This window comes from Zonotrichia albicollis, chromosome 17 (assembly GCF_047830755.1).
Source record: "Zonotrichia albicollis isolate bZonAlb1 chromosome 17, bZonAlb1.hap1, whole genome shotgun sequence".
Lineage (NCBI taxonomy): Eukaryota > Metazoa > Chordata > Aves > Passeriformes > Passerellidae > Zonotrichia > Zonotrichia albicollis.
Genome location: NC_133835.1, coordinates 3,146,839 through 3,174,190, shown reverse-complemented (window position 1 = coordinate 3,174,190; position 27,352 = coordinate 3,146,839). Strand labels below are relative to the sequence as shown.

General features: G+C 46.5%; 1 protein-coding gene across 1 annotated transcript; it reads left to right on the top strand.

Annotated features, from left to right (window-relative positions):
* On the top strand, positions 1 to 25,832 carry LOC102068769 (perilipin-3-like). The gene is made up of 8 exons (XM_074553872.1): positions 1 to 24; positions 725 to 917; positions 1,203 to 1,285; positions 1,613 to 1,853; positions 3,510 to 3,691; positions 3,825 to 3,950; positions 4,040 to 5,107; positions 24,887 to 25,832. The coding sequence occupies exons 1-7, from the start codon at positions 1 to 3 to the stop codon at positions 4,415 to 4,417; spliced, it is 1,227 nt and encodes a 408-aa protein (XP_074409973.1). The 3' UTR covers positions 4,418 to 5,107; positions 24,887 to 25,832.
* Positions 25,833 to 27,352: the final 1,520 nt, after the last annotated feature.

The following is a 27,352-nucleotide window of genomic DNA, read 5'->3' as shown; positions in this document are numbered from 1 at the left end:
ATGGAGAAGGAGGAGGAGCAGGAGGTTGGTGCTCCCTGTGGGATGTGGAGTGGCAGCTCTGGGGTACAGGGTGAGGAGGTGGCCCTGCTGTGGCTGAGGGCAGCTGAGCCCCAAAAAATGGGAATTTCCTCTGCTCAGACTGTGCCCTGCAGCTTCTGGGAGAAACCACAGACAAAGATGTGGGCCTGAAGTCCCTGTAATCTCTTAGGCTCATCAAAATTAGCTGGTTCTTGGCTAGGAAAGATGTTTCTCTAACTCAGGATCCTTGCTCCTGGCAAGCAGGGCTCCCATGGAAAGGCTGCAATGTTTCAGCCTCCCTGAGACCTGCTGCTCTTGCTCTGCTCCTGTGACCAAATCTGCCAGCTCAAAACCAACTCAGTCCTGCCTGGTGGAGCTTTTCTTGGGATATTGGCTTGTCAGATAACTATTCCAGTTGAATTGGACATGGGTTCATGGCAGAAAGACTGAGGTTGCCCCCAAACTTCATTGTTCTTTGTGCTAGAGGAAAACTTTCCTGGGGTGCACATTCATTCATGCCAAAGCTCTCCAGCTCGTGTGACAACGGAATTATGGATTTAATTAGGTGTGTGAGCAAGGCAAGAGTGTCTTCCTCAGGCAGGCCAGGTGATTTGGTGACAATTTCTCCCCAAGAGGGAATTCCAGAACAAAACTCCTCAGGGCCACATTTGGAGCTTCATGGCTGCACTTTTCTTTGCTCTTCCAGGCTGCAGTGAAGGAGGTGGCCAATCTGAGCCTGGTGAGCTCTGCCTGTGAGGTTTCTGCAGCTTGTGACTCCAGCAAGGAGAGCCAGCCCTGCCTGAGCTCTGTGTGTGATGCTGCAGAGAAGGGAGTGCAGAGTGTGACCCAGGCCACGGCCAGCTGTGTGCAGCCCACGCTGGCCAACCTGGAGCCCCATGGTAAATCCCTGGGGAAGGGCAGGCCCTGCCTGGGAGGGGCTCTCTGGGCTCCTTCCCCACCTGGGAGGAGTCCTGGGGTGGGGAAATGCAACCTCTCCATTGCCATAGTGCAAGGACAGCCCATGGCTTATAAAGCAGGCTGAAGCTGGGCCCTAATCCCAGCAGTGTGAGGGAGAGTCAGGGGTTGAGTCTGATGCTGATTTTCCTAAAACTGATGTTTTCAAGGTGGAACTTGAGGTGAAACTGCAAAAACTGTTTTGATACTTTTTTTGGTTCTCTCTTCAATGTGTGCAGTGAGTGAACATGCTGCCAAGGGTTTGGAGAAACTGGGGGAGGAGCTGCCACTCGTTCCAAAGCTAGTGGAACAGGTAAGAGTTAAAGGCTGTGCTGTCCCTGGCAGGCAGAGGGGCTTGGTTCTTGTGGGATTTCTAAGCTAGGACTCTTCTCCCCTGGGGAGGAGGAGGAGGAGACTCAGAATAAATCCTCCCAGGAGGAGGCAGGGGCAGCAGGAGCTGGGCACCTGGCAACCTCCAGCACCCCCATGTTAGGGATAAAACAATAATGGCATGAAACCCTCAGTAAGTGCAAAGAAGATTTAGGGTCACACACCTGAGTAAACTCTGAACTGACACTGTGCTATTTGCCCTCTGTGAGACACAACCCACTCCATCACCTGCCATTCCCCTGTTCCCCAGATGCTGCCTGGCACAAAGGAGCTGCTGTCATCCACCGTGGCTGAGGTGAAGGAGGCTGTGAGCAGCAGAGTGCTGGAGGCCCTGGATGTCACCAGGGTCACCCTGCAGGGCAGCGAGGGGACAGCCACACCTGCAGTGACCAGTCTGGAGCCTGCAGTGCCACAGAGGGGTGTCCTTGGAGCAGAGGCTGTGCTGGGGACAGCAGAAGGTGACTCTCTCCCCATTGGAAATGAGGAGCTAGGTAAGGAAAGGGTGGATGGGGCTGTGGAAGGAGGAGATGTTGGAATGGGGGTGGTCAGGCCCACTCCTCACCCCACTACTCTGCAATGGGGATAATGGGAAGAGGAGAATCCCAGTGTTAATGTTCAGGAACGTAATCACAGCATGATTCTATGCAGGTGCTTTTACTGAAGAGCTCTGGGTGTCAGAGGTACAGACCCAAATCTGACTCCCACATGGGTTAGGGATAAACATGTTTTTATACCCTTATCATTATATAACTACGTATTAATTAATATTAACATATTCTTTTATTAAACTTATATTGTTCTATTGTATACATTGATTTCATCCAAGCATGGATTTTTGTAATTTCCATCAAACCCCCAAACATAATTTCTCATGATTCTTGTTACAATTAAACAATAATTATATCCAATTACCAAACAATCATTGCATTTAACAATTATAAACTTTATCATGTAGCAATCATATTGTTTATCATAGTCATTAAATGATTATACAGGTGCAGTTCTGCATGATCCAGTAAAGCCCAACATTTTCCCTAAGCCCACCTTAACATTTTCTCAGGGCCTACAAGGCCCAGCCTTTCTTTCTAACTCCCCTGAATATCCCATGCTTTTAGAAACATTTTATCCCTATACTATCACCAGAATGGTTTGGGTTGGAAGGCACCTCAAAGCTCATTTTGGGCTTCTCACTGTGGCAGTGTTTCTCACTCGGGGCCACCAATTGTGGTGGTGTTCACAGGGGTCCCAGGATGAGGGACGAGATGAGAATCTTGACTCCATGTTTAGAAGGCTGTTTTATTATTTTATGATATATATTATATTAAAAGAAAATTATATACTAAAACTATACAAAAGAATAGAAGAAGGGATTTCATCAGAAGGCTTGAAAGGAATAGAAAGGAATTAAATGATAATAAAATCTTGTGACTGACCAGAGAGTCCGAGACAGCTGTGTCAGAGACATGTTTTATGAAAAATCCTTTCCTTAGTATCTTTTCTCCTGAGAAGCTGGGAGGCCTCAGGAACAAAATGTAAACATTGACTATCTGCTGCTGTGGAATGCAACAGGTGCATCTGTGATTGGTCTCATGTGTTTGTTTCTAATAAATGGCCAATCACAGTCAGCTGGCTCAGACTCAAGCTTTTGTTATTGTTCTTGCTTTTCTATTCTTAGGATTTCATCAGAAGGCTGGCTTTCTTCTATTCTTTTAGTATAGTTTTAATATAATATATATCATAAAATAATAAATCAAGCCTTCTGAGACATGGAGTCAGATCCTCATCTCTTCCCTCATCCTGGGACCCCTGCGAACACAGTCACACAGCTGGACTGTGATTGGCCATTAATTAAAAACAACCACATGAGACCAATCACAGATGCACCTGTTGCATTCCACAGCAGCAGATAATCATTGTTTACATTTAATTTCTGAGGCTTCTCAGGAGAAAAAATCCTAGCAAAATGATTTTTCAGAAAATGTCTGTGACATCTCACCATGGCAGAGATGCTGTCCACTGTCCCAGCGTGCTCCCAGCCCTGTCCAGCCTGGCCTTGGGCACTGCCAGGGATCCAGGGGCAGCCACAGCTGCCAGTCTGGGGTGTGCTGAGCCTTTTGCTGTGCCCCTGGCACTGTCTGTGTCCCCAGCCCAGCTGGCAGTGTCTGAGGAGGGCATGGCAGCTCTGCCCCTGGAGCAGCAGCAGCAGCACCTGGACTCTCTCCCTGAGGATCTGTGCCTCTTGGCACCGCTGCACTGCCCAGCCAGGATCCAGCAGCTCTTGCAGGGCCTGCAGGGGGCAATGGTACAGCTCCACTGCATGCTCAAGCTGGTAGGTAGAGCCCAGTCCCTGGGAGGAGGGCTCCAAAGCCCTGGTGTTGTCTCAGCTCATTGCTGTGCTGGGGAGCTTTGCAGTTCCCCAGCTGAGCTGTCTGTCCTGGCTCTCTGCTCTTCCCGTGCCACAGATTGAGGCATTGCAACAATTTAATCGAAAGCTTCAGGAGGAGAAGGCGGAACTCCACCAGATGTGGCTGGACTGGACTAGGAAGTATCTGAAAGAGAGTGGAGATGAGAGTCCTGCAGAGCCTGAGGTACCTCCTGGGGAGGGAGGCCAAGGGCTCTGGGCACCCCCTGGATTTCTGAGTGACCCATTCCTGATGGTGTCCTGCCTTCCCCCCAGGAGATGGAGTGTGGGACACTGCTGATGGCCCGCAGGATCAGCCAGCAGCTGCAGCTCTCCTGCTCTGAGCTGGTGGCTGCCGTGCAGGACCTGCCCTGCACCCTGCCGGACGCGCTGCAGACGGCTCGGTGTGCCATCAGCGAGCTGCGTGCTGCTTTCTTAGGGGCAAGCTCCTTCCAGGACTTGCCCGGCAGTGTCCTGACCGAGAGGCAGAGGGAGCTGGCTGTGATGCAGGAGTACATTGAGGTGCAGCTGGATTACCTGAAGAAAAACGCTCCTCTGTCCAGGCTGGTGGGACCCTCCTCCCCCAGGGAGGAGGAGGAGGAGGCAGGGGCAGCAGGAGCTGGGCACCTGGAAACCTCCAGCACCCCCATGTAAAGCAATAATGGCTGTTGGCATGAAACCCTCAGTAAGTGGAAAGTGTAAAGAATTGTCTTCCTAAAAGCTGCTTGTACTGGGTGATAACTGCTTAAAATAAAACTGCTGCATACAAAAACCGTCTCTGGTTTCTGTTGGACAAAGACTGGGAGGATTGCTGTGCTCTTTCACCTCTTCCTTGATGCAATTCCACTCAGGGATGGAGGAAGAGCAGTGAGCTGTGCAGGATGGATCACAGCTGGTGACTACTGATGCTATCCTGGAAAGCTGTAATTCCTTCTCTCTCCCAAGCCAGGAGGCAAATAACATGCCCTGCTGGCACTGCCCTGTGCTTGGGAGAGCTGTCAGAACCCTGGCATCCCTTGGCATTGCTCCTCCAAGGCCAAGTTCTCCTCCTGCATTTCCCTGCTGCTGCCTGGAGCAGGTTGGTCTGGGGGGCTGTGGCCTCACTGATGAGGGGCACCAGGCAGTGGGTGACAGACACCTGCTGCCAGCACAGGGTTTATGGGGAGCTCAGACTCTGCCACTGCCATGTCCAGCTCCTTTTGGAAGAGCCCAAAGCCTTCAGACTGGCCAGGAGATGCTGTGGGTTGGGCTGATGGACCAGATGCTTGTGGGACTTTGAGAGGAAAACTTCGCTCCTGGCTTCTCATCCTTCTGTCTTTGAGATCAGAAGTGGAATCTGCACTTGTGAGTACTGCTTCTTCCAGAGTTATTTTTTTATATGAAGGTAATTAAAGTTGCTTCATGGGGCTCAGAGACAGGGACTGGAGATGGGGCTTTCTTTGTGGATGGTGAGTGCAGGCTTGAAGAGTGTGGTGTTTGCGAGGGTCTCCAGGACAAGGTGAGAGATGAGGCTCTGACTCCAAGTTCTCAGAAGGCTGATATATTTTACTATGTTTTTATTAATTTTATTATTTTTGTTATATTTTTATTATATTTATTATAGCATATTTATTCTCTTTTACTATACTATACTAAAACTATGCTAAAAAGAGAAAGGATACATCAGAAGGCTTAACAAAAATGAATGATAACTTGTGACTGATCCCTCAGAGTCTGACACAGCTGGACTATGATTGGTCATTAATCAAAAACAATTCACATGTTTGGATAAACAATCTCCAGACCATATTCCAGAGCAGCAAAACATGGAGAAGCTGAGGCTTCTCATCTTCCCAGGAGAAATCCTGGTGAAGGGATTTTTCAGAAAATAAAGCTGACAGAAGAGGTGGAGGTTGCTCCTCTCTCACATAGAAGTGATCGCTTTTCCAGCAGCACTCCTCATCCTCAGCCCTGTGTGTAAAGGCTTTGTGCTGAGGCAGCAGCCTGTGGGCTCTGGGTTTGGGCAGCAAATATTCCTTCATGCAGCACAACCCCCTCATGGGGGACAGGTTTGGATCCTGATTCCCTGAGCTCAGCAGATACCAGACAAGGGTCTTCCTCCTGTAGTAACCAGTTTGTGCTGGAGGCAAAATAATCAGGCAGTTTAAGTTGCCAGGCCAAGGTGATGCTGAGATGTGAGAGAGGAATTGCAGGGGTCATCCCTGCACTGTGAGCTGCACAGGGAATTCGCTCTGGAAAAAAACCTCAGCAGTTCTATCTCCTGTAACTCCTGGTGGACTTGGGGAGTGGGAATTGAGGATATTGGAGCCAGTCCTGCTGCTTGGTGGGGAATAATCTGGGTGCTGTCTTCTTCAAAATGTTAGGGAATTTAATCCACAAACACCAGAGGTTTATGTCCAAAAAGGAGACATAGGAGTCCTTTTACTTTATTCCAATAAATGGAGAGGCCATGGGTCTGGGATCTCTCTAATTTCTGGAGGACTCAGCCTCTTTTTTATCCCAATTTTCCCTTCTCTCTTTCCCCATTGGCTGAGGTACTTGAGAGGTTCAGACTCCATGGAATTCCTCATACCAAAGATTTCCTTCTCATGTATAACCCTCCTTTTAATTTTTAATTCTTATGGTATTTAGGGGTTTTCCCCCATTGTTTCTTTCATCTTTCAATGTTTAATTTCATTTGTCTGCTAACCTAAAGTTTATATGTAAAGGCAAATATCTTTTTCCAGTCATCAATCAGTGGAATCCTTCCCATTTATCTCCCAGTGCTGGTTTTATCTACCAGCAGACCCAGAGCTTGTTTTAAAGACAAATCTGTCATTTCTCTCAATAGCAAAGTTGTCCCTACCCACCTAGGAATGCCTGAAATTTAAATTTGCCTGATTATAAAAGGGAATTTTAAGGACTAGCTGGGCATTCCCACATTTGATATTGATCTGTCAGTGCAGCATGTCTGAGTATTGCTAACATAGTGCTTAGCCCAGCAAATCCTGCTGCTCCTGCCCATGGATCAGTTGTGTTCTTGCCTGGGCATTAAATCTATTTTCTGAGAACATTCCTGGCTGCCCACAGCTCATGGGACCCTCTGGGAATGCTATGTGTGGCCAGCACCTCCCTGTGCTGGAGCTGGTGATGAACAGCCCAGCACCTGTAAAGCTAAAAAAGCCTCCAAAAGGGCTACAGAGACTGTAGCAGAAGAGCTGCCACAGGCTGGAAGGCCGTCTCTGGCAGCTCCTAAAGCTCTGCTTGAAAAGCAGAATTCAAGTTCTTACCAGAAGATTGAAATCACTTGGACATTTTCACCTGCTTTAAATCAAACAAGGAGGGACTGGATTTCATACTTCACTTTCTGACACAAAGATTTTTGCCTTGTAGGTACACACAGATTGTGGAAAATAAAAATGTTAACATAGGAGCACCAATAACTGACTGATTGACAAATAAATGTTTTATAACCTGGAAATACAGTAGTGTGCCACCTCCAGCTGGGCTTGCCCCACTACTAGACTCCATAAAAATCTGCCTAATCTTAGACAGGCTCTCAGACCACAATAATGAGATTTACTGTGTAACAGAGATGAAATTAACAGGTCTCTAAAAAGATACCTGGTTTGATATGACTTTTCCACTTTCAGACTTCAAAAATCACTGCATATTTTCTGTCTTACAAGTGTCCAGTAGTGCTAAAGCCAAAGCTTCTTTCCTTCTGAAAAGCACTTCAATTTCTTGAAATGATCCAAGAAAAGACAAGTATCAGTGCATTACAGCTTTGGAATTTACTATGTTTTTTGCCACTGAGAAAATACTGAAAATACTCTTCAGTAGTTTTCTTAGTAAGTGTGTTTAACAGCAAAAGAGATGATGACCTTCTAATTCCTGTGGCATCTGTCCTATCAATCCTGAGCACAACACTGCCAGTTCCTAGAGCCATGATCACACAGGTAGCCGAGCATGTTACTGCTCAGGCAAGCAGAGCTTGAGGAGTAGAAGCCTCTCTCCATTTTACTGTTTAAAATCCAAAGATTCATGGAGCCACGGAGACTTCTTATACCAAGCTAGAAGAGAGAACTCTGAGCAGCTGCACATGGGACAAGTTTGACTTTTAAATTTGATCTGCTCTCATCCATGCTGCAGAAAAAGCAAGGGATGAAGGTGGGAAGAAGCTGGGAATGATAAATGGACTGGCTTCCTGCAGTGTTTAAGGCTGAAGCTCTGAGCTCTGGGAAAGGATCCAGGTTGTTCTTCATTGTCTCCAAGCTTGGGTGATTCTCCATGCTTATTTTGAGGAGTTTTGGACAGAAATGAGAAATGTGCTGGTGATGTGACAACCCCAAGCAAACACCTTAGCCGGGAAGCTGTGCCTTGAGGCAGCTCCTCTGCTCCCAGCAGCCTTGGGGAATGCTGCAGTGCTCCTTAATCCTGCTAATTATTGTCCTGCTGATTGTCTCACCCTCCCCTGTGCCAGCCCACTTCTGGGCTGATTTAAACTTTAAATGCACTCACAGGGGCTTCTTGTTCCACTTTTGGTGGGTGCCACCACATCCCTCTGCCAGTTTTTGTAACATCTTAATTATTTCATTCACACATTGATGTCCTGCTGCTGTTCTTCCTTCCCTCCCTGCTGTTCTCAAATGCCTGAGCTGTGGGTCAGGGACTGAATGTGCTGCTCTTGGGTGGGGGCCTCCTTGGGCTGACACCTCTTATGGGTGAAATCAGGAGGCATTAACCGACTTATTTCCATGTTTTCCTATCTGGCAGAGGGAATGCATTAAGGAGAGTTTCCCAAGCACTTTAAGGCAATAGATTGGGAAAGGGAAGCTCTCAGGAAGTGCTGGAAGGCAAAAGCTCTGTAGCTGCTTCAAGGAGCTTAATTTCCTCTTCTCCCTTCCATGTTTTCTGTCACTCCTGGATATTGCCATCCCTTCTCCAGAGCTTGTTATTATTTGCTGCAAATACACCGGGTATAAAACAGTTTTGAGGCCTCCCTGAACGGCTGCTCAGGGAGCTGAGGCCCTGCCCAGCCAGGAGCTGTTGGGTTCCATTTTCTGGGTCACCTCGAGGTCTTGTGATTGGAAAAAATTGTTGCAGTAAGGTAGAAAAATCATAAAGAAATCATAAAATCTGTCCTTGAATCAGTGGCTGGCCTTGTCAAGGTAGCCCTTTGCAAATTCCCATGTGAAAGCAATCCTGGTGTGAGCAGTTCATTAACATAACAATCTGCTCCTGGGTGAAAAACAACCAGCACCTGTATAAACTAGTTTTCATTTTTCTATCTAATGGTGTAAAAACGTCTCTCACAAACAACTTTCCCTGCACGTAAACGCTGGAGTTTGAGTAACCAATTAATACAGAATAACAACTTGTTACCAACTAATAATTGGCAAGAAAGCTCCTGACCAATGGGAGTCACACATAAGGTCTGTAAAACTGCATAAAAATGAGTTATGTACATAAAGAAAGGGCTTTTTCCACCAAGAAGAAAAATGGGGTCATGTGTGTGATTTATTCCCATAAAATTCAAGATGTTCAGAGCTCATAGAATTAATTTGGAATGGGATGGGTTGAAGTTGCTGTGGCTGGTCAGTGTGGGAGCAAAATCAGATTGTGGGCCCTGCTCTGGTGGCTGATGTGGGCAGGCAGGGCTCTGTTCTGCTGGGTCCCACTTGGTTTTGTGCTTTCCTCCCCTGTCCCCTCCCTCTCCTACTGCATTTTCTCTTGTATTAGAGGAAGCCAAGTGTTCAGGGCACTGGAGGGAACCCTGGAGGCATTTCCCTGCTCTCTGAGCTGGATTGGGGCAGCCTGCAGGGGCCAAGTGAGGTCAGAGTGGGTTTGGGAACCCCAGAGAACACAGGTTTGTGTAAGAGGCCACAGGTGCTTGCAGGGCCATCTCTTTGCAGTGCCCTGTGGACTGGGACCCCAAATTTTGTCCCAATTTAGGGCAAATTTGGGAGAAAACCTCCCAAGGGGCCCCTCCAGAAAGCAAACACACACAGCCCCTCCCCACAACCAGTTTCAGAAGGATTCCTCAGAGAGAAGTGGAAAGAACCTGTTTATTTAACAGGCACAGCATCCCCAGCACACAAAATGGACAATACTGGATGGCACCACTCTGTCACTGCTCTGAAAAAGATGACAAATTCAGAAAGTCTCTCTGGGGGTGCTTGCTCTGTTCTCAGTCCCTCCGGCTGCTGCCCAGAGTAGGCCCTGGTAGGCCACAAAGGGGCCCAGTCCAGAGCAGGCTCAAGGGGTTCCAAAAAAGGGAAAGGAAAAACAGTCCTGGGAAAATTTGGACTGCTGAACTAACTAATGAGCAGAAGCAAAAAGCAGAAGAAAGCAGAAGCAAGAGTAAAGCAGGAGCAAGAGCAAAGCAAAAAGCTAAAGCAGCACCATGTACTGCCCTTTCTCTGTGTCCCACCAGCTGTGGGAAAGCAGCTGATAACAAAACCCAAACAAAACTTTCACTCTTCAGAGCCAATCTTGAAGGCACAGAACCTAATATCCAGCATAAACAGAACAATGACTCGGGATACAAGCATCATAATGTCACCCTAGGGCACCTGGTGAAACATTCCAGTGCTTTTCCAGTCAGATTCTTTGCTGCTGGCAGCATTCAGCTATTCCCCTGTTCAGATGCTTGTGGCAGGTCCTGGCAGGACTTGGAGCTGGACCTTGGGCATCCCTTTCCCTTTCCCTTTCCCTTTCCCTTTCCCTTTCCCTTTCCCTTTCCCTTTCCCTTTCCCTTTCCCTTTCCCTTTCCTTTCCCTCTGTCCCCTGCAGTGTGGGGGTCAATAAATCTGCTTCAGACTGCCTTACAAAATGGATGTGAGCTTGTGACAGCTCCAAATGATCTTGGCAGGACTTGTTGAAGTGCCTGGTGCCTGCAGCACTGACAGGCTGCTGCCCTGATCGATGCTGGGCTGCCCCTGGCTGCAGGAACAGGGCCCAGCTGCTGCTGTGGGCACAGAGCACAGCCCTGCTCTGCTGCTCTGGCCACTGCAGCTGCCCCTGTGGGAAGGAAAATCCATTTGTAGGAGCAGTTCATTTGCAGCATTGACTTCCTAGAGTCCCTCTGATTCCTGCATTTACTCAGATCCACCAATGGTTTTGGCTGCTCTAGCAGGGGAAGTGAAGGGGAGGTGATCCAAGGGATGAGTGACCTGCTGGATGCTGACATGGCTGGGGTTGTGCCATTATCTGCATGCATTTCACTTTTTAATTCATAGTTTTGTTAAGCTTGCTTCACAGTGGCAGGAGTTTGGTGCAGGAGAGATTCTCGTCTCTCTTCCCTTGTTGGGGTTGCCTGCAAATTCCACACTCCCAGCTGAGGAAACACCAACTGCAGTGGCCTTTTTCCAGGCAGAGAAATCCATCATTTTGGGTTTATGCCTGCTGTCCTCCCTAAAACCTCACTGTGCCTGGAGCTGGCTGATGTTGGAGGAACACCTGGCCCCTCTCACCTGGGGAGCCCTGTGCTGCCTCCCCTCCCTGCTCCATCCCTCCCATGGGAGGGTGACAGCAGCTGGGAGCTGAAGGTCACCTGAAATGCCATCCTCATTTAGCTGCCTCCATGGGGTAATTACAGCTGGAAATACATTTGCTAAACAAATTACAGCTCAAATGCAGTGTTTGCCTTGTGAGAGATGGATTGGGAACACCTGTGCCACTTTGTGGAACAGAAAAAAAGCAATTTTAGGAGTTGGAAGTATTTTTGCTTGTGATGTCTCCTGTTGGCTGTGCCTGTCCCACTGATCCCCAGCAGATCAGGGCATGGCACTGTTTGTGTGTTGTTGTGGCTGTTTTGGGGCCTCTCATCCCCCTGGGGAGGCTGAACCACACCCCAAGCAGGGCAGGTGAGCCCCAGATGCAGAGAGCAGGAAGGGTTTGTGCTAAACTGATGGTTTGGGCACTGGAGAACTGGTTGGAGCAGGGGAGGATCAGACCTGAGGTGGTCCTGAGCACATGCACTGTGACAGGACAGGGGGATGGCTTTGGGCTCACAGGGTGGAGCTGTAGGTGGGAAATTGGGAAGGAATTCTTCCCTGGGAGGGTGGGAAGGGCCCTGGATCTCTGGAAGTGTCCAAGGCCAGGCTGGAGGAGGCTTGGTGCTGACTGTGGAGCACACAGGACTGGCTGGAAGCCCAGACATCCTACTGGAGACAACCGTTGTTGCAATTTTGTTCTGTATTAAGTTCCTGCTTTTGGACCCACTTCTATTCTCTGCCAGCTTGATGGTGCTGGGGAAGGATTTGTCTTGATGGTCTTGGAGGTCTTTTCTAGCCCTCCCCAGTGCTAAACCAGCCTTTGCATGAAGAAATTCCTTCTGGTGTCCAACCTGAGCCTCCCCTGGCCCAGTCTGAGGCCGTTTGCTCTCAGAGTTTCTGTGGTTGAGATGATCCCTGAGGTGTCAGAAAGTCTCTTTTTCTCCAGCCTTGTGACCAAAGAAGTTGAGATTTGTTGGTTCTGCTTTTCAAGGTTGTTTATCTTTTCTTATGTATTCCATTCTTTCTCTGACCTGCTGAGCTCTGTCCAGCAGGTCGGGTTGTGGCACAGGCCCTGCCCTTGGGATGGTGTTGGCTTTTTATACTAAAAACTGGTGTACTTTATTTACAATAATTTTCCAATACCTATCACCCATGTTAGACAGTCTGTCTCTAAACCAATCCAAAAGTGCCACCATCACAGCAGAAAATGGAGGACAAGGAGAAGAAGAAGGACAGGACACACCCAGATTCCTCCATCTTGCCTCTTGAACCCCCATTCTAAATACCCAAAATTCTACATTTTCACCCTGTGAAAAATTCACTATCATTCTACTCAAACTCTTGTGGCTTGTAACTCCTCACACAAAGTTGGTAATTGTTTCCATGGGCTAAAATTAAAGGCACGGGTGTTTGTGACTGCATGCCAAGGTCTCTGAGCCCCCTGCCAGGGTCCTGAATCACCCAGGGCAGCCAGAGGAATGTCCTGGGTACCGACAGTTCCCTCTCCTCCTGTCCCTGTTCCCTGGAGCCCAGCCCGATCCCCCTGGCTGTCCCCTCCTGTCAGGAGCTGTGCAGAGCCATAAGGTCCCCCTGAGCCTCCTTTTCTCCAGGCTGAGCCCCTTTCCAGCTCCCTCAGCCCCTCCTGGAGCTCCAGCCCCTTCCCCAGCTCCGTTCCCATCCCTGGACTCACTCCCCACATGGATGATCCTATTGTGCTTTCCTGAAAGCACTGAGAGCTAAATTATTCCCAGCTCCCTTTGTGCCCATGCTGGATTTTGATGGACACCCCTGCAGCAGCTCCAGGGCCACCCTCAGGTGAAGGCTCTGCTTGGCTTTTGACTTTTAATTTTACTTTTTAACATTTCTTTTTCTTTCCTGTTCATACTGAAACAGTCCTAGAGCAAACCTGCTGCTGGCTAATCCACAGTGCAGTGTTTGAACACAGCAGGGCAGGCCCTGGAGTGCTGCTTTCCTGTGGGATTGGGAGGCTTGGAAGGGTTGGAAGGATGTGGAACAACCTTTGCTTTCCCAGAGGGGTCAGACACAGATTAACCACTGAGAAGAAAGAAGTTTATTCCCAAGTTTTTAATACCCTTGTTAGAAATAATGTTAGGTTCTCTAAGGGGGATTTAAAGGTTTTTTACATTGGATTTTCAAATATTTTCTGGGTGTTACATTTGAGTTAGTTTGGCCTGTTGGCTTTTGGGATAAGGTTGGGAAAAAGTTCTATTGTCTCCAAACTGAAGGGGATTTTGGGGTTGGGAAGTTCTATCCACTGTTTTATTCTATCTGTGAGGTGATTGAGGGTTTGGGAGGGGTTCTAAGAATATATGAAGTTCTGTACCCCAGTTATCACCCCAGCTATCATGTTCCTACCCCCTGTCCCTGTCCCATCATCTCCTTGGGACAGGTCTAGAGATGGAAACCACCTAAAAAAGGTATAGGACTGCTCCCTGCCTCCTGCCACCTCCTTTGTCCTTCTCAAGCTGGTACGGGCCACCCCTTTATCCTGAATTTCCACTCACTTCTATGGGACAAAAGAGCTGGAGCCCAAATTCATCAATAAATGGGCTTTGGAAGAGAGGGTGGCACCAAAAGGTGACACTTTGGGGTGTCTGGGTCCCCCAGCTCCCTGCTGCTGTCACTCAGGGCTGTGTCCCTGTGCCAGAGCAGGGAATGGTTTCCCCTCTCTGATCCTGAGCCCTGCTCATGGCATTTACCCAGCTTTGCACAGAGCTGGAGTTTCCCTTCAAGCATTTCCTGGAGGTTACAGAAAACTTCAGTGGCTTGTGGACAAATGCCAGCTCTGGACAGAGGTTTGGGGTGGGGTCTTCAGGGGGTTCTGCTCTGTCACTTTCAGCAGGAGAGGGGGAAGAAGTGTCTTAAGTCCTGAAGGAATGAGATCTGTGCTAAAATATTGATGATAATAACCACAGAATTGTTAAGTTTGGAAAAGACCTTTGACATGATCAAGTCTAATCATCAGCCACACTCACCACTAACCCATGTCTTCAAGAGCCACATCCACATGTTTTTAGAATGTTCTAAAATATTCTAGTGACTCCACTGCATCCCTGCACAACCTGTTCCCATGCTTACAGCCCCTTCAGTGAAGGCATTTTTCCCAATATCCAGTCTGAACCTCCCCTGATGCAATTTCAGGCTGTGTCCTCTTGTCCTGTCTCTGGGCAGTTCTTCTGGGGCCTGGGCACTGTTTCAACCCTCCTGTAACTCAGGCTGATTTGTGTGCTTCTGTGAGCTCATTTCAGTGTTTCTCTGAAAATCCACAGCAGTAATTTGGTAAACAGAGAATTACCAGACCTGAAGTACTCCAGCCCTGGCCAGCTGTAATTTGCTCTGGGTAATCACTATTCTGCTGCTTCTCTCTGCTAGCTCTGAAAGTGCTAGGAATTTAGAGTAGGAATCAATTAAACAGCAAATAGGTTTCTTTGTCAAAATCAATTAAGTCCTCCTCCCAACCAGTGCAATGGTCTCCCTGGAATTTCATATTCTGCTTGGCTGCTGTTTCCTCAGCAGCTTTTGCTGAATAATGTTGATGTTTTATAGCTTGATTTAAATCATATGGATCAATGCATATGCATCCCTTATTTGGATTTTTCAATTACAGCCGTATATTTAGCCTAAATGAATTATCTGGGTTGTAGTTGCAGCTACACAGAGAATTTTTCACAATGCCCAATTCAATTTCTACTTTCTCTGTAAGCATAAATGATTTCTTTGGGGAGAAGGATCATTAGGGTTGTTTTGCCCTTCTTGTTGGAGTCTGGGTCTTCCAAATGGGCCAGACCAGGAATTTTCAACTGTGGTGGTGTTTGAGGGTCCCCAGGATGAGGTGAGAGATGAGAATCTTGACTCCATGTTTCAGACAGCTGATTTATTATTTTATTATATTAAAAATTTTACATTATATTATATTATATTATATTATATTATATTATATTATATTATATTATATTATATTATATTATATTATATTATATTAAAAATTCTATACTAAAACTATACTAAAAGAATAGAAGAAAGGATTTCATCAGAAAGCTAGAAAGGAATGAATAATAAAGACTCGTGACTGCTCAAAGCCTCGACACAGCTGGACCATGATTGGTCATCAAGTAAAAACAATCCACATGTGACCAATCAAAGAGGAACCTGTCACATTCCACAGCAGTAGATAATTATTGTTGACATTTCTTTTCTGAGGGTTCTCACCTTCTCAGGAGAAAAAATTCTGGCAAAGGTATTTTTCAGAAAATGTCAGTGACATTCAACCATCTCCAGCCTGTGGATTCTGCTTCAGCTTTGGGTGGAGAAGCAAACACTTGGGCACTGTGGATTGTGCAGCTGTGTGGGTGAAACTCATTTTTAAAGTCCCTTGTGGACTTCTCTGCCCTGGCTCAGGGCCCTCTGCCCCCTGTCCCCTGCCTACAGCTCTGAGATCCCTGACCTGGAGCTGAGCTCTTCCTGTTGCATCTGCATGTTAAACCACTCTTTCCCTGCCTGCTGTGCCTCTTCCCCCATCCCCATGCATCCCTGAACCTGATTTTCCATGGCACCACAGAAACAGGACTCCCAAATCCCCAAAGTGTCTTTGTTGTCCATGTTCCTCACAGATAATTCATCCCCAGTCCCTGTCTAGGACAGTGAAAGAGTTCTGAGTTGTAAGCCAAGCTGTGGCTCATCTTTAAATCAGAAGATAAAAGTTAATTATAGATATAAGATATTAACAACATGGGGCTGTGTCAGGGGAGGATCAGGCTGGACTGTGGCTACAACCCCTCCAACCACTCATTCCCTATTTAATTCTTAACACCCAAAGGCTCCTGCAGGCAAAAGTTGTGTTTAATCCCTGCTGCCATCCAGGGGAGCTCTGTGTGCAGACCAGATCTTGTCAGCAGTGGGAAAAAAAATTGCAAAAAAAAAGGACTTTTACTTGTATTTGATAGAATTTGAAATTAGTAAATATTAAAAAGTCCAGAACAATGTAACAGCTTTTTTAGGTTTGAATTGAACTCCAGGGGTTCCAATTCTGACAAATTAAATCTAAAAAAGGGGGATAATTGCTAAAATGGTGTGAATGATTGATTTCTTTTTCCATGTGACAGCCAAACTTTTTCAAGGAACTGTTGAGCTTTGGGGAGCTGAAAAAACACTCACTGTCCATCCCCCAAAAATCCAGCTCTTAAATACTTCATGTGGCTCAATGCACATTTTTCCACTTAATGCAAAACTTCTCATGCTGAAAATAGAGGCCTGGGGTTATAAAATGCTCAAGAAGCTGGTGTCACCTGAATTTTCTTGCTGCCTGAGGGGATTTAGGAGATGAGCCATGTGCCCAGGGCAGTGCTGTTGCCACAGGCAGTCCAAGGAGAGGCCCTGGGTGCCTCCATGTAAATCCCACTTTTCCAGCTGTGAAGCTTTGTACAAAAAGCTCCCTATTCCCTGGGCAAAGCTGCTTCCCAAGCTCCTGCTCCTTCCTCCAGGCTAATGAACCTTTCTCAAGCTTTTTCTCTTGGAATTCACAAGGACTAAACCTCTTCCCAGCTGAGGAACTGTTGGATTCAGCCCTTTCCTGACCCAGAGATGGGGCAACTGAGAGGTAATTTAAAACCTTTTATTCCATTTTTAGACTCATGAGAAGGCTGAGACAATTCAGATATTATAATTCACACCATCACAATCAGAAGCCAACTATTTCCTGATCACAATACACTATTAAGTGTTTCTTGGCCTATCAGCTTTTTCCACACCATGCTGCAAACGCCTTAAAGCCAATAATGTAAAACCACCCCTTGTGGTTCCCACTATAATGCATTTTTCATAGCTCTATTTCTCCAAAGTCTCTAGTCTTTCTTGTAAGGCCATCTTTTGAAACTTTTTTCTAGCTCCAATTCTCTGTCAGCAGTATCTGTCCTACTCCATGGCATTTCTAAATCAGTATTTTGTATCTCAAGGTTTGCATAGAGATGCACACTGTGTGGGCCTTCTGTCAGGCTTTGAGAATTTTCTACAAATTCATTTCCCACATTTCCTCCTCCCTCTCGGACAGAAAAAACTTCTCTGATGGCCTTGTTCATTGATTGCTCTGTATAGTGAAGTGCACAAAGCACTATCACTGTCACTATAGCAATCAATGCATATAAACAGAATCATTTCCCACAAGGAACTGCAGAGGCAAGAGCAGAGTTCCTCTCCCGGAGAGGACAAGGCTGAGCCCAGGCTCAAAATCCTCCTCCACCTCCTCCATGCCCAGAGCAGGGCTGTGAAAACGAGGTTTACTTTTCTGGTAAAATTTTAAAAGTTGTCCTAGATTACAAGGCAAGGTGTGTTCTCTTTGCCATCTGTATGGCAGTTGTCTTCTGGTCAGTGGGCAGTTTTCCTTATATCTTCCACACCCACTCTTCCCTCAGGGGAGACACCTGCTGATAACAGCTATTGAATGTCCCTGCATGGCTGATAAGAACTACAGCATCCCATTGGGAGATGTGAGCCCAGAGGGAGGAGCCAAGCATTCCTACCTGGATATAATCTGGAGGTTCTGGAACACCAGCACAGTTTCTCCACTGGATTCCCCAGAGGAACAGCAGCTGCCTCTGCCACTGCATCTTCAGAGGAAGAGACTGCACCTTTCTCCAGGATCCCTGCTCCAGCAGAACCAGCCCTGACACTGCAGGAGGGCTGAGCCACAATTCCAATGGGACTGCTGCCAACAGCCTGACCCACAGGGTGTCAGGCTGGGTTCTGACTCTGGCAGTGTTGGTTTGGTTTACTGCATTGTTTATTTTATCTTTTTATTTTCTTCCCAATTAAAGAACTGTTATCTCCGCTCCCGTATTTATGCTCAAGAGCCCCTTAATTTAAATTTATAGGAATTTGGAGGGAGGGGGTTTGCTTTTTCCATTTCAGGGGAGGCTCCTGCCTTCCTTAGCAGACACCTGGCTTTCCAAACCAAGACAAAAGTTTAATAAAAAGATGGTAGGAGACAGAAATAAAGCAAAGCATTAAAAATACCAGGTGCTTTGCATTCAGCTAAAAGCACGCTGTTATCTTTGGAGGTATTCCTTAAATACTTTTTCTATTATATTGGCTTGTTTTATATTTATAGACTCTTATGCATATTCCTATTTTTCATGAACTAGTTTACATATTCTAGGAACTATTTTGCATGGCCATTCCTTGGGTGTGCCTTTTTACAGTATGCATGTTTCTTGGCTGTGGTTTTGGTCTGTTTTCTTTAATAAACTATTATTTCTTTTATTCTTCTAATTTGGGCTTTGGTCTATACATTTTTTTTAGATGGCAGCTGCTGATAGTTGGTATATTAACAGTAGAGTCTTCATTATATGTTCACTGGAAGTTATCTTGACCAAACAATTCACTCATAACTATATCAGCTACCACTACTATGTCTAAGTTTTGTTAATAGCAGAAATAAAAGCAAAGTTATTTAAACATTATACATATAGATTTTATCTCAGTATTGGTGAAAAGCCAACAATATAATATGTATTTAAAACAGAAACACTAATTGTGTCCACAGGGCTTTCCCAGGAGATTTTAAGCCCCTTCTGCCCCCAGGGATTTGTGGTGGCTCCCCAGCCTTACAGCCTTAGCTCCAGTGAAATTTCATCCCTTCACAAGGGGAGAATTCCAAGGAACAGAGATGCCAGGTGTCACTACAGGCTGGGGTTGGGATCCCTCCAGGAGAGGGGTTGAGGTGACCTGGGCCTTGCTGTGTCCCAGGTGAGAGTTCCCAGACTCACACCTGGCCAAATTCCACATTATCCCATTTTGTGAGTTTGCCTTCTTGTCTTCCCCTCTCTTTGCTCACTGTTTTCCCTCTGCTGCTGGGGACACCAGGAAAATCACCTTTTGGGGACCACTTTGCCATAAACAGGGGGAGTGGGGGAAGGCACAGATTTCCATTAGTGAGTGATTCATCACTTAATTGCTGCTGGGAGACCAAGGCTTGCTTTTAATCCCTGCAATTCCCAGGGGCCACTGATTGAAGGGCTATTCAGGCTCCTGCCTGCATTAGCATCTGACTCTCCCTTCCTCACTTGCTGCTGGGCTCCATTTGCAGGGCTCTGAGCAGCCTCTGCCATCTGTTAATTCAATAATTGCCTAATGTTGTAATACACACGTGCTCTAATGGAGCAATTTCCCAGTTCTCATCCTGGAATCTGTTTCAGCTGTCAATATTTCTTTACAATGTCTATTTTTTCAGGGTTTTCGAAAACAATGGCATGATTACAATAACTTCAGTTAAGCCTGGTCCTTCAGCAACCTGGCACAGTAAATATTCTGAAATCCCCATATGTCTGAAACAATCTGGGAAGTTTTAAAATATTAAAGTAACACATCCCCATTCTTACAAAATGGCAGGCCTGATGGTGCAATTATCTAGTCTATTAATTATTATCTGGTGTGCTTAGAAAGTGAAAACTCTTCTGTAAATGGCATCAACTGAGATGAATGTAAATTAAGAAGGGTCAGGTTTATTTCATGTCCACTGCAACTCTAAAAAAAAAAACAACTAAAAAGGCTAGACCAGGAGGCCAAATAAATGTGGGGGATGCCAGATGAAGAAATGGATTTATTCCAACACAATCCTCTCTATGCTGATGCTGCTTTTCCTGGTCTGCAAACTTATGTGAAACTCATCTGAGAAGGAAAAATAAATAAAGCCCTGATCCCATGTTCCTTACAGAGGAGGAGATATTTATTGTAGGGGACATTAATGCTTCAGTTTCACTTGGATGCCTCAGCTTTATTTAGATTTGCCATGAAATCTCTCCAAGGGCCAGGTTGCCCTGGGCAGGAGAGGCCAACACCAACCTTGACAGCCTTGTGAAAGCTCCTGCTCCTGTCATTGCTCTTTCCATGGGCAGCTCCTGCCTTTGGCTCTGGGGCTTTGTAGAGTGAGCACATAGAGTTTCTCATTGTCTTGGTTTGAACAGCCAGGTGTCTGCTAAGGAAGGCAGGAGCCTCCCCTGAAATGGAAAATGTAAACCCCCTCCCTCCAAATTGCTATAAATTTTGAAATTAAGGGGCTCTTGAGCAAAGATATGGGAACATAACAGTTCTTTATTAGGGAAGAAAATAAAAATAAAATTAACAATGCATTAACACAAACCAACCCTGCCAGAGTGATCACAGGCCCTGGCCCCTGTGTGTCAGGGGGTGTCCCAGCCCCATCCCATGGGGGCTCAGCCCTCCTGCAGTGCCAGCTGTGGCTCTGCTGCAGCAGGGATCCTGCACAAGGGGGGAGTTTTCCTCTGCAGCTCCAGGGCTGCTGCAGATGGGCCTGGGCTCCCTCTGGCCATGCAGGGCAGCAGAAAGCTGCTCCTCTGGCAATGCAGGGGGCAAAGGCTGCTGTGCTGTGCCAGGCTCAGATTGGATCCAGGGAGGAATGCTTGGCTCCTCCCCTGGGCGGAGCATCTCCCCATGGGATGCTGGGATTGGATCAGCCCTGCAGGGACACTCAGTGGCCATGGACAGCAGAGATCTCCTGGAGGGAGGGTTGGCTGTGGGAGAGAGAAAGAAAACTGCCCCAGGAACAGCAGAGAACTGCCCCAGCTCTGACAGGTGGGGACAGAATGCACACCTTCCCCATAAACAACTTTTAACTTAATTCACTCATAAAGGCAGCAGGAGCCCCTGTGTTTTCTGCCATCTCCATCCCCCTGCACCTTCCCTCCTCCCTGGCTGGCAGGTGCTGCATCCTCCTGGAGCTGCTCCCAGCTCTCTCTCATCCCTGGGGCTGCTGTGCCCATCCTCACTTGGCTCTCCTGCTGAAATCCAAATGCCCTCAGCTTGGAGCCATGCTGTGACTTCAGGGCAGAGCAGGGAGGAGCTTTAGGCTGTCAAAAGCTGTGAGTGTAAATCCATGTTCTTCCCTCTTAGGTTCCTCTAAAGCCTACAGAGAGCAGCTGGCAGTGGGACACGTCTGCTTGGAGACAGGACTGATCTGTGGCATTCATATTCTCTGGAAAAATTCCTTTATCCACGGTTTTCCTCCTGGGAAGCTGAGAAGCCTCAGAGAAAAGGAAAACAATTCTTCTCTCATTTGCTTCTCCTGTGTTGTGCTCACCTGTGGAATGTGTTTGGAGATTGTTTACCCACAGGTGATTGTTCCATTGCATTCTGCTGGGAGTTGTTTTCATTCTTTGGCCAATCAGGGCCAAGCTGTGTCAGGACTCTGGAGAGAGTCACCAGTTTTCATTACTATCTTTTTAGCATTCAGTAAATATCCTTTCTGCGTTCTTTAGCATAATGTAGTACTCTTTAAAATAATATAGTATAATAAAATAATAAATGAGCCTTCTGAGAACAGGGAGTCTTCCTCATCAGTCCTGCCTTCCTCGGGACATTCCCAGCAAATACAATACTGATCCTCCCCTCTTAGAGCTGATTTTGGTCCAAATGGGCTTCTTTCAAAATTAGAGAACCACAGAATGGTTTGGATGGGAAGGGACCTTAAATCTCATTCCAGCCCCTGCTGTGAGCAGGGACACCTTCCCCTAGCCCAGGCTGTCACCTTGTTTTCCACCTTCCTGCTCCCATAAGCTGCTCCTTATGGGGTGTCTCCTCCCAGTCTGCTGCAGAAGGAACACATGGTTTTTTCTTTGCTTTGTTGGCAGACTCATTAAGGATTGTGCTGGTGTTGAAAAGGGGAATGAAATGCAGATTTCCCAAGCAAAAGGCAAGTGGGTGTTGGGCAACACTTCCTCTTTAGGGATGTGAGTTCAGGATTTGCAGAGAGCTGTGAAATCCCCTGGGATGGAAGCTAATGGGAATGTGACAGCTATTATTATAAACTCCCTCAGCAAACTTGAACTTGCCCACGTGTCTATTCATAAGCTTATTAGAAATCAATTCCAAATAATTGCATTATGCCCTTTGTATTGGTGGATTTTCTGCAGTAATTGACTTTACAGAAAAGACATCTCAGCTTAGTGAGGGGTTTGTGCCCAGCCCAGAGCCAGGAAAACCACAGGATTCTGAGAGTGAAAGCATCTCAGCCTGAGTGGTGGGGGATGAAAAGCAGCCTGTGAAAAATGCCAATCACTTGTTTTTAAATTTTAAAAGTTGAATAGTAATAAAATAGTTATAAAAATAGTAATATAATTAGAGAAATAAAAATTTGGACAATTAGGATTTAGGACAATACGAGACAATAAAAACAAAGAGTTACAGACAGTCCTGGTACCTCTTTTTGGGCAGAATGAGCCCAAAAAGGGCCCACGTTAACAGAGTATTAATCCTTAAAAGCAACAGCCTGATGCATATTCATACACCTCATACATGATGCATAAATTCCATTCAAACACAGGATTCTGTCTGGTCAGTGTCAACTTCTTTGTCTTAATCTTAACAGCATCTTCATGGCTGAGCAAGGTGGGAAGAACTTGATAAAAGAGCAATAAATTCTCTTTCTCTGAAAGATTTAGGTGTCCTATGGCTGCTATCTCGGTGCGAGTCCTCTCTTACAAAAAAAAATCTTACTCAGCATAGTTTCTATTTTAACATTATGTTATAACCTAAAACTATATTTAACACCCTACTTAAGAAAATTAACAGAGCATAACTTTCTAACACAACACATATAATATTCATTTTAATATTTGCAAAAAGCCAATCATAAAATATGCATTTTTCTCACAGCCCTAACGATGCTCCATTAGCAGCCCCTCCTGGGGTAATCCACTAACAAAGTGTTTCATGCTGGGGGAGTTTCCTGGGCATTCAGTTCCATCTGGAGACAAGAAGTACCAAGTGAGGTGTGTAGCTCAGGGTTAGGTTGGTGAAGGTGTAATTCTCAAGTTGAAATTTGAGATTGTCACCACCCCCAGAGGGCCTTGCGGGGCGGAAATGGCCAAGAGACACCAGCATTTATCTCACCAACACCCCAGTACTGAAAATCCTGACTGTCAGCAGGTGTGGGACTGCTCAGAGCCCCCCTCAGGTGTGCACCCCGCTCTGGAGAGAGGCTGAGAGAGCTGGGGCTGCTCAGCCTGGAGGAGAGAAGGTTGTGTGGAGACCTCCCAGCACCTCTCCAGGGTGTGAAGGGGCTACAGGGAAGCAGGAGAGCGACTCTTCTTGGAAATGTTCTGAAACTTCTGCTGGCATGCTGAGATTTCATGTGAGCGATCTTCAGTGAGTGATTGTTTGGTAAACAAAAGGACTTTAGGAAAAACTGGTGGAATTGCTTCTGTAGGGCCATGGAAGAATTACAGGATTCCCAAGAAGGATGTGTGGCCATCAGTCCCATATCAATGCACATTTAACATTCTGTGCTGGTGGATTGGGAAGGCTCATCCAGAATCTTCTCAGGAAACTCACTGAGGAAGCAGCTGAATTCCACAAACATTTTGAATCCATCCTTATTCAAACATGTGTTCCAGGCACTGTTGGGAAACTGATCTTTAAACCACCAAATGAACACTGGGAGGGAAAAGCCTGCTCCAGCTTCTTGTACATCCTTTTTTTTTTTTTTTTTTTTTTTTTTTTTTGAGGCAAACAAGGAAAGGGTGAAGTTGTGCTGAACAGAAACACACTGAAAGCCAAAAAAATCAATTCCTGCAGTGGTTACGAGGAATCTTTCCTGCATTCATAACAAAGCCAAGATTAATTGGGGAATGCTGGTCGTTAGGAAAAAATGGAAACAAGCAGCCTTTCCATGGATCCCAGAATAATGAACATTCTGCCTCAGTAATCAATAACTCTAAGCAGCTTAACAAGGCAGGCTTTGCTGTAGGACCAGCTTAGCCCTGGCAGCAGAGCAGCTGTGCTGGAGATTGTCCCAGAGCCTGGGGGTGATTTCTGTGTCCTGCTCTGGAACAGCACAGGCACTGTTGGAGCTCCCAGTGCTTTTTGCATCTCCAGGGTTGGAAATATTGCACCAGCACAGCCTCAGCCTCTGCTGTCCCCGTGCCACAGGGCAGAGAGGGAGTGGAGAAGGAACCTCGAGAGACCGAGGTGTAAAATTCAGCTACAAATATCAAATCCTTCTGTCCTCCCAGAGATTTCCAGGCTGGAATTTCCTCTTCTGGTTTAACACAGAACATGCTGTCTGAACTTTAAATCAGCCTCTGGTTTTGATCAGATTTAAGACACCTGAATATTTTCCCCACAGCTGCTCATCCCTTCCTACGAGCACATCGCAGGTATCCTGCACTGAGACAGGAATACAAATAGTGTCAAAATATTGGTGTAAACCTCTAAAACCTCCAGGGATCAGAGATGAAATGAAAATCCAGGAGCAGCAATAATAAATCTGAAATAACTTTGCTCGCAGCCTCATATTTATAATTTCATCTCCAGTCTTTGCAAATATGGAATTTTCAGTGCAGCGTCTTGCTAAAATCAGAGCATCCCAACATCTTAATGCATGGAAAGGGCCCCTCTGAGAGCTCACCTGCTTCCCTCTCCAGCCCTTCCACATGCTTCTCTCAGCACAAAACACAATTAGGATAAAGCTGTGAGTTTGAAAAGGTGTTGCAATAAAATAAAGAAAGACCCGGGGAAGGCTTTGGGAGCTTGATAGTAATCAAATCTATTGCAGAAAGGAAAATCAATGTTGCTATCTTTATATATCAACATAAACATTTTTATTTCATTACAGCAACGGGAAGGACAAAGTGTAATGAATCAAGAGGGATTTCAGGAGGGGAATGAAGATGAAACAACCCAGCTTGTCACCGTTCCTGTCTCGTGAAGGATAACCCTGTCTCTCCAAAACACTGTAAATCTTTCACCTGAGAGCTTTTGCAGCCCCAGGCAGGAGGGAGAGCAGAGCTCCAGCAACAATTCACGGCCAAATTACTGCCATCTCTCTGCTGGGGACAGTGATTGGGGTGTGTGGGGCTGTGCACATCCCTCCCTGCTGCCACAGGTGGGATCCAGATGTTCTTTGGGACAGGGGCTCCAGCCATGGGAGGGGGCCTGCGCAGATACCCCCAGAGCTGTAGATGTCCCAGAGGACCCAGAAAGGACATTTGAAATGTGATTGTTTTCTTTTTGCACGTTATTGTTTATCTTTCTGTGAGAGGGTAAATCCTGGGTATTTCCTGACATGAAATTTTAAAAGTAGCATTTCCAAAATATCACAGTAAGATAACCAGAAAAGGGGAAAACACTTCAATGGCTACTTGAAGGAATCTGATGCAAATATAATGGAAACACAACCCAAGATTTTCTCCAGCACATGGTCAACAAGGGCTGAGGTCAAGATCAGGAATTCCTCAGGGCTCAATCCTCCCTAGTAGTGGGACAGGTTCATGTCAGGGTGGGACTGAGCTCAGAGTGTCTCAGCCAGGCTATGAGTAAAATTCTGCACCTTCTCTTTGGCAAACAAAGCAAAATGGTTCTAAATCCTCCCTCCAGGCTGAATGTCCTTCACATAACAAGTCAACAAACAGGATGGAGCAATGAATACATTTGCAAAAATGGGTTTGGCTCATGGACAGAAGGACTGAAGCACTGAATAATGTATTAATGTGAGCAGCTCTGTCTGAATGAGGGAAGGCAGATTTAGACACACCAACAGGTCAGGCTTCAGAAATTTTGGTTTGTGCAGAGTTTGGAGCACAGAATGCCGACTCCATTTCAATTAAAAAATAATCTTATTAGTTTCTGTTTTAAATTGTATGGAAACATAGCAATGTTCTTGTAGCTGTTTCAGAATAAAACTGCTCAGCTTGGCAGCACAGACCTTGGAGCAGCTTCCCCACATTTTGGGGATGCGTGGGGCCTTGAGGACAAGTGTACTGACATGGGGACCTGGCCAGCTGCAGGAATGGGCTGAAAGGTCAATAAACACAAAAAATCCTGGGAAGAACACCAGGAGCTGCCACTGCTGGATATGGGGAAAGATTTGCAGGAAAAGGTGCTGGGGCTGCTGTGGACAAGTCAGGGATAAAAGGACACTGAGCTCTGCAGAAGCTGTTAGTGAGGGTGGGAGCGTGGCAAGGAAAAAGATCCCTGCCCTCTTGGATCCCAGTGCAAGGCCAGGGGGTCCAGCCATCAAAATGGCCAGGGATGGAGAATAAAATGGACAGGTGTCTTGGTTTGGAAAGCCAGGTGTCTGCTAAGGAAAGCAGGAGCCTCCCCTGAAAGAGAGAATGCAAACTCCCTCCCTCCGAATTGCTATAAATTTAAATTAAGGGGCTCTCAGGCAAAAAATACGGGAGCGGGGATAACAGTTCTTTAATTGGGAAGAAAATAAAATAAACAATGCAGTAAATGAAACCAACACTGGCAGAGTCAGAACCCAACCTGACACCCTGTGGGTCAGGCTGTTGGCAGCAGTCCCATTGGAATTGTGGCTCAGCCCTCCTGCAGTGTCAAGGGTGGCTCTGCTGGAGCAGGGATCCTGGAGAAAGGTGCAGTCTCTTCCTCTGAAGATGCAGTGGCAGAGGCAGCTGCTGTTCCTCTGGGGAATCCAGTGGAGAAGCTGTGCTGGTGTTCCAGAACCTCCAGATTATATCCAGGTAGGAATGCTTGGCTCCTCCCTCTGGGCTCACATCTCCCAATGGGATGCTGTAGTTCTTATCAGCCATGCAGGGACATTCAATAGCTGTTATCAGCAGGTGTCTCCCCTGGTGGGAAGAGTAGGTGTGGAAGAGAAAAGGAAAACTGCCCACTGAACAGGAGACAACTGCCATACAGATGGCAAATAGAATACAACTTGCACTGCAATCTGGGACAACAGGCATGGAGAATAAAGTGGTCAGGGATGGAGAGGCTGAGAGGGCTGGGTTTGTTCAGTCTGAAGAAAAGGGGAAGCTGAGATCTCATCATAATCTGCAATGGCCTGGCAGGAGGGAGATGAGGTGGCACTTCCCAGAGGTTCATGAGGGAGAGGTCAGAGTCCACAAGTGGGATCAGGGGAAATCCTCTTTAGACAGAAGGGAAAAAGAAAATCATGCTGATGGTTATCAGACACTGAACCAGGGGTGCAAGAGAGGCTGTGAGATATCAAAAATTCACCTGGGCAAAACTTGGAACAGGATAACATGGATCTCCAGCACATGTGGAGTTGGACTCAGGTGCAGTTGATGGGGTGCAGAATTCTGAGAAAGGACAGTCA

Excerpts from the sequence above, each read along its gene's own strand:
- LOC102068769 (XM_074553872.1), top strand. The coding sequence starts at position 1 with ATGGAGAAGGAGGAGGAGCAGGAG. Across the intron at positions 918-1,202 it reads GGCCAACCTGGAGCCCCATG|TGTGTGCAGTGAGTGAACAT; the intron begins GTAAATCCCTGG and ends TTCTCTCTTCAA. Across the intron at positions 1,854-3,509 it reads CATTGGAAATGAGGAGCTAG|CCCAGCTGGCAGTGTCTGAG; the intron begins GTAAGGAAAGGG and ends CTGTGTCCCCAG.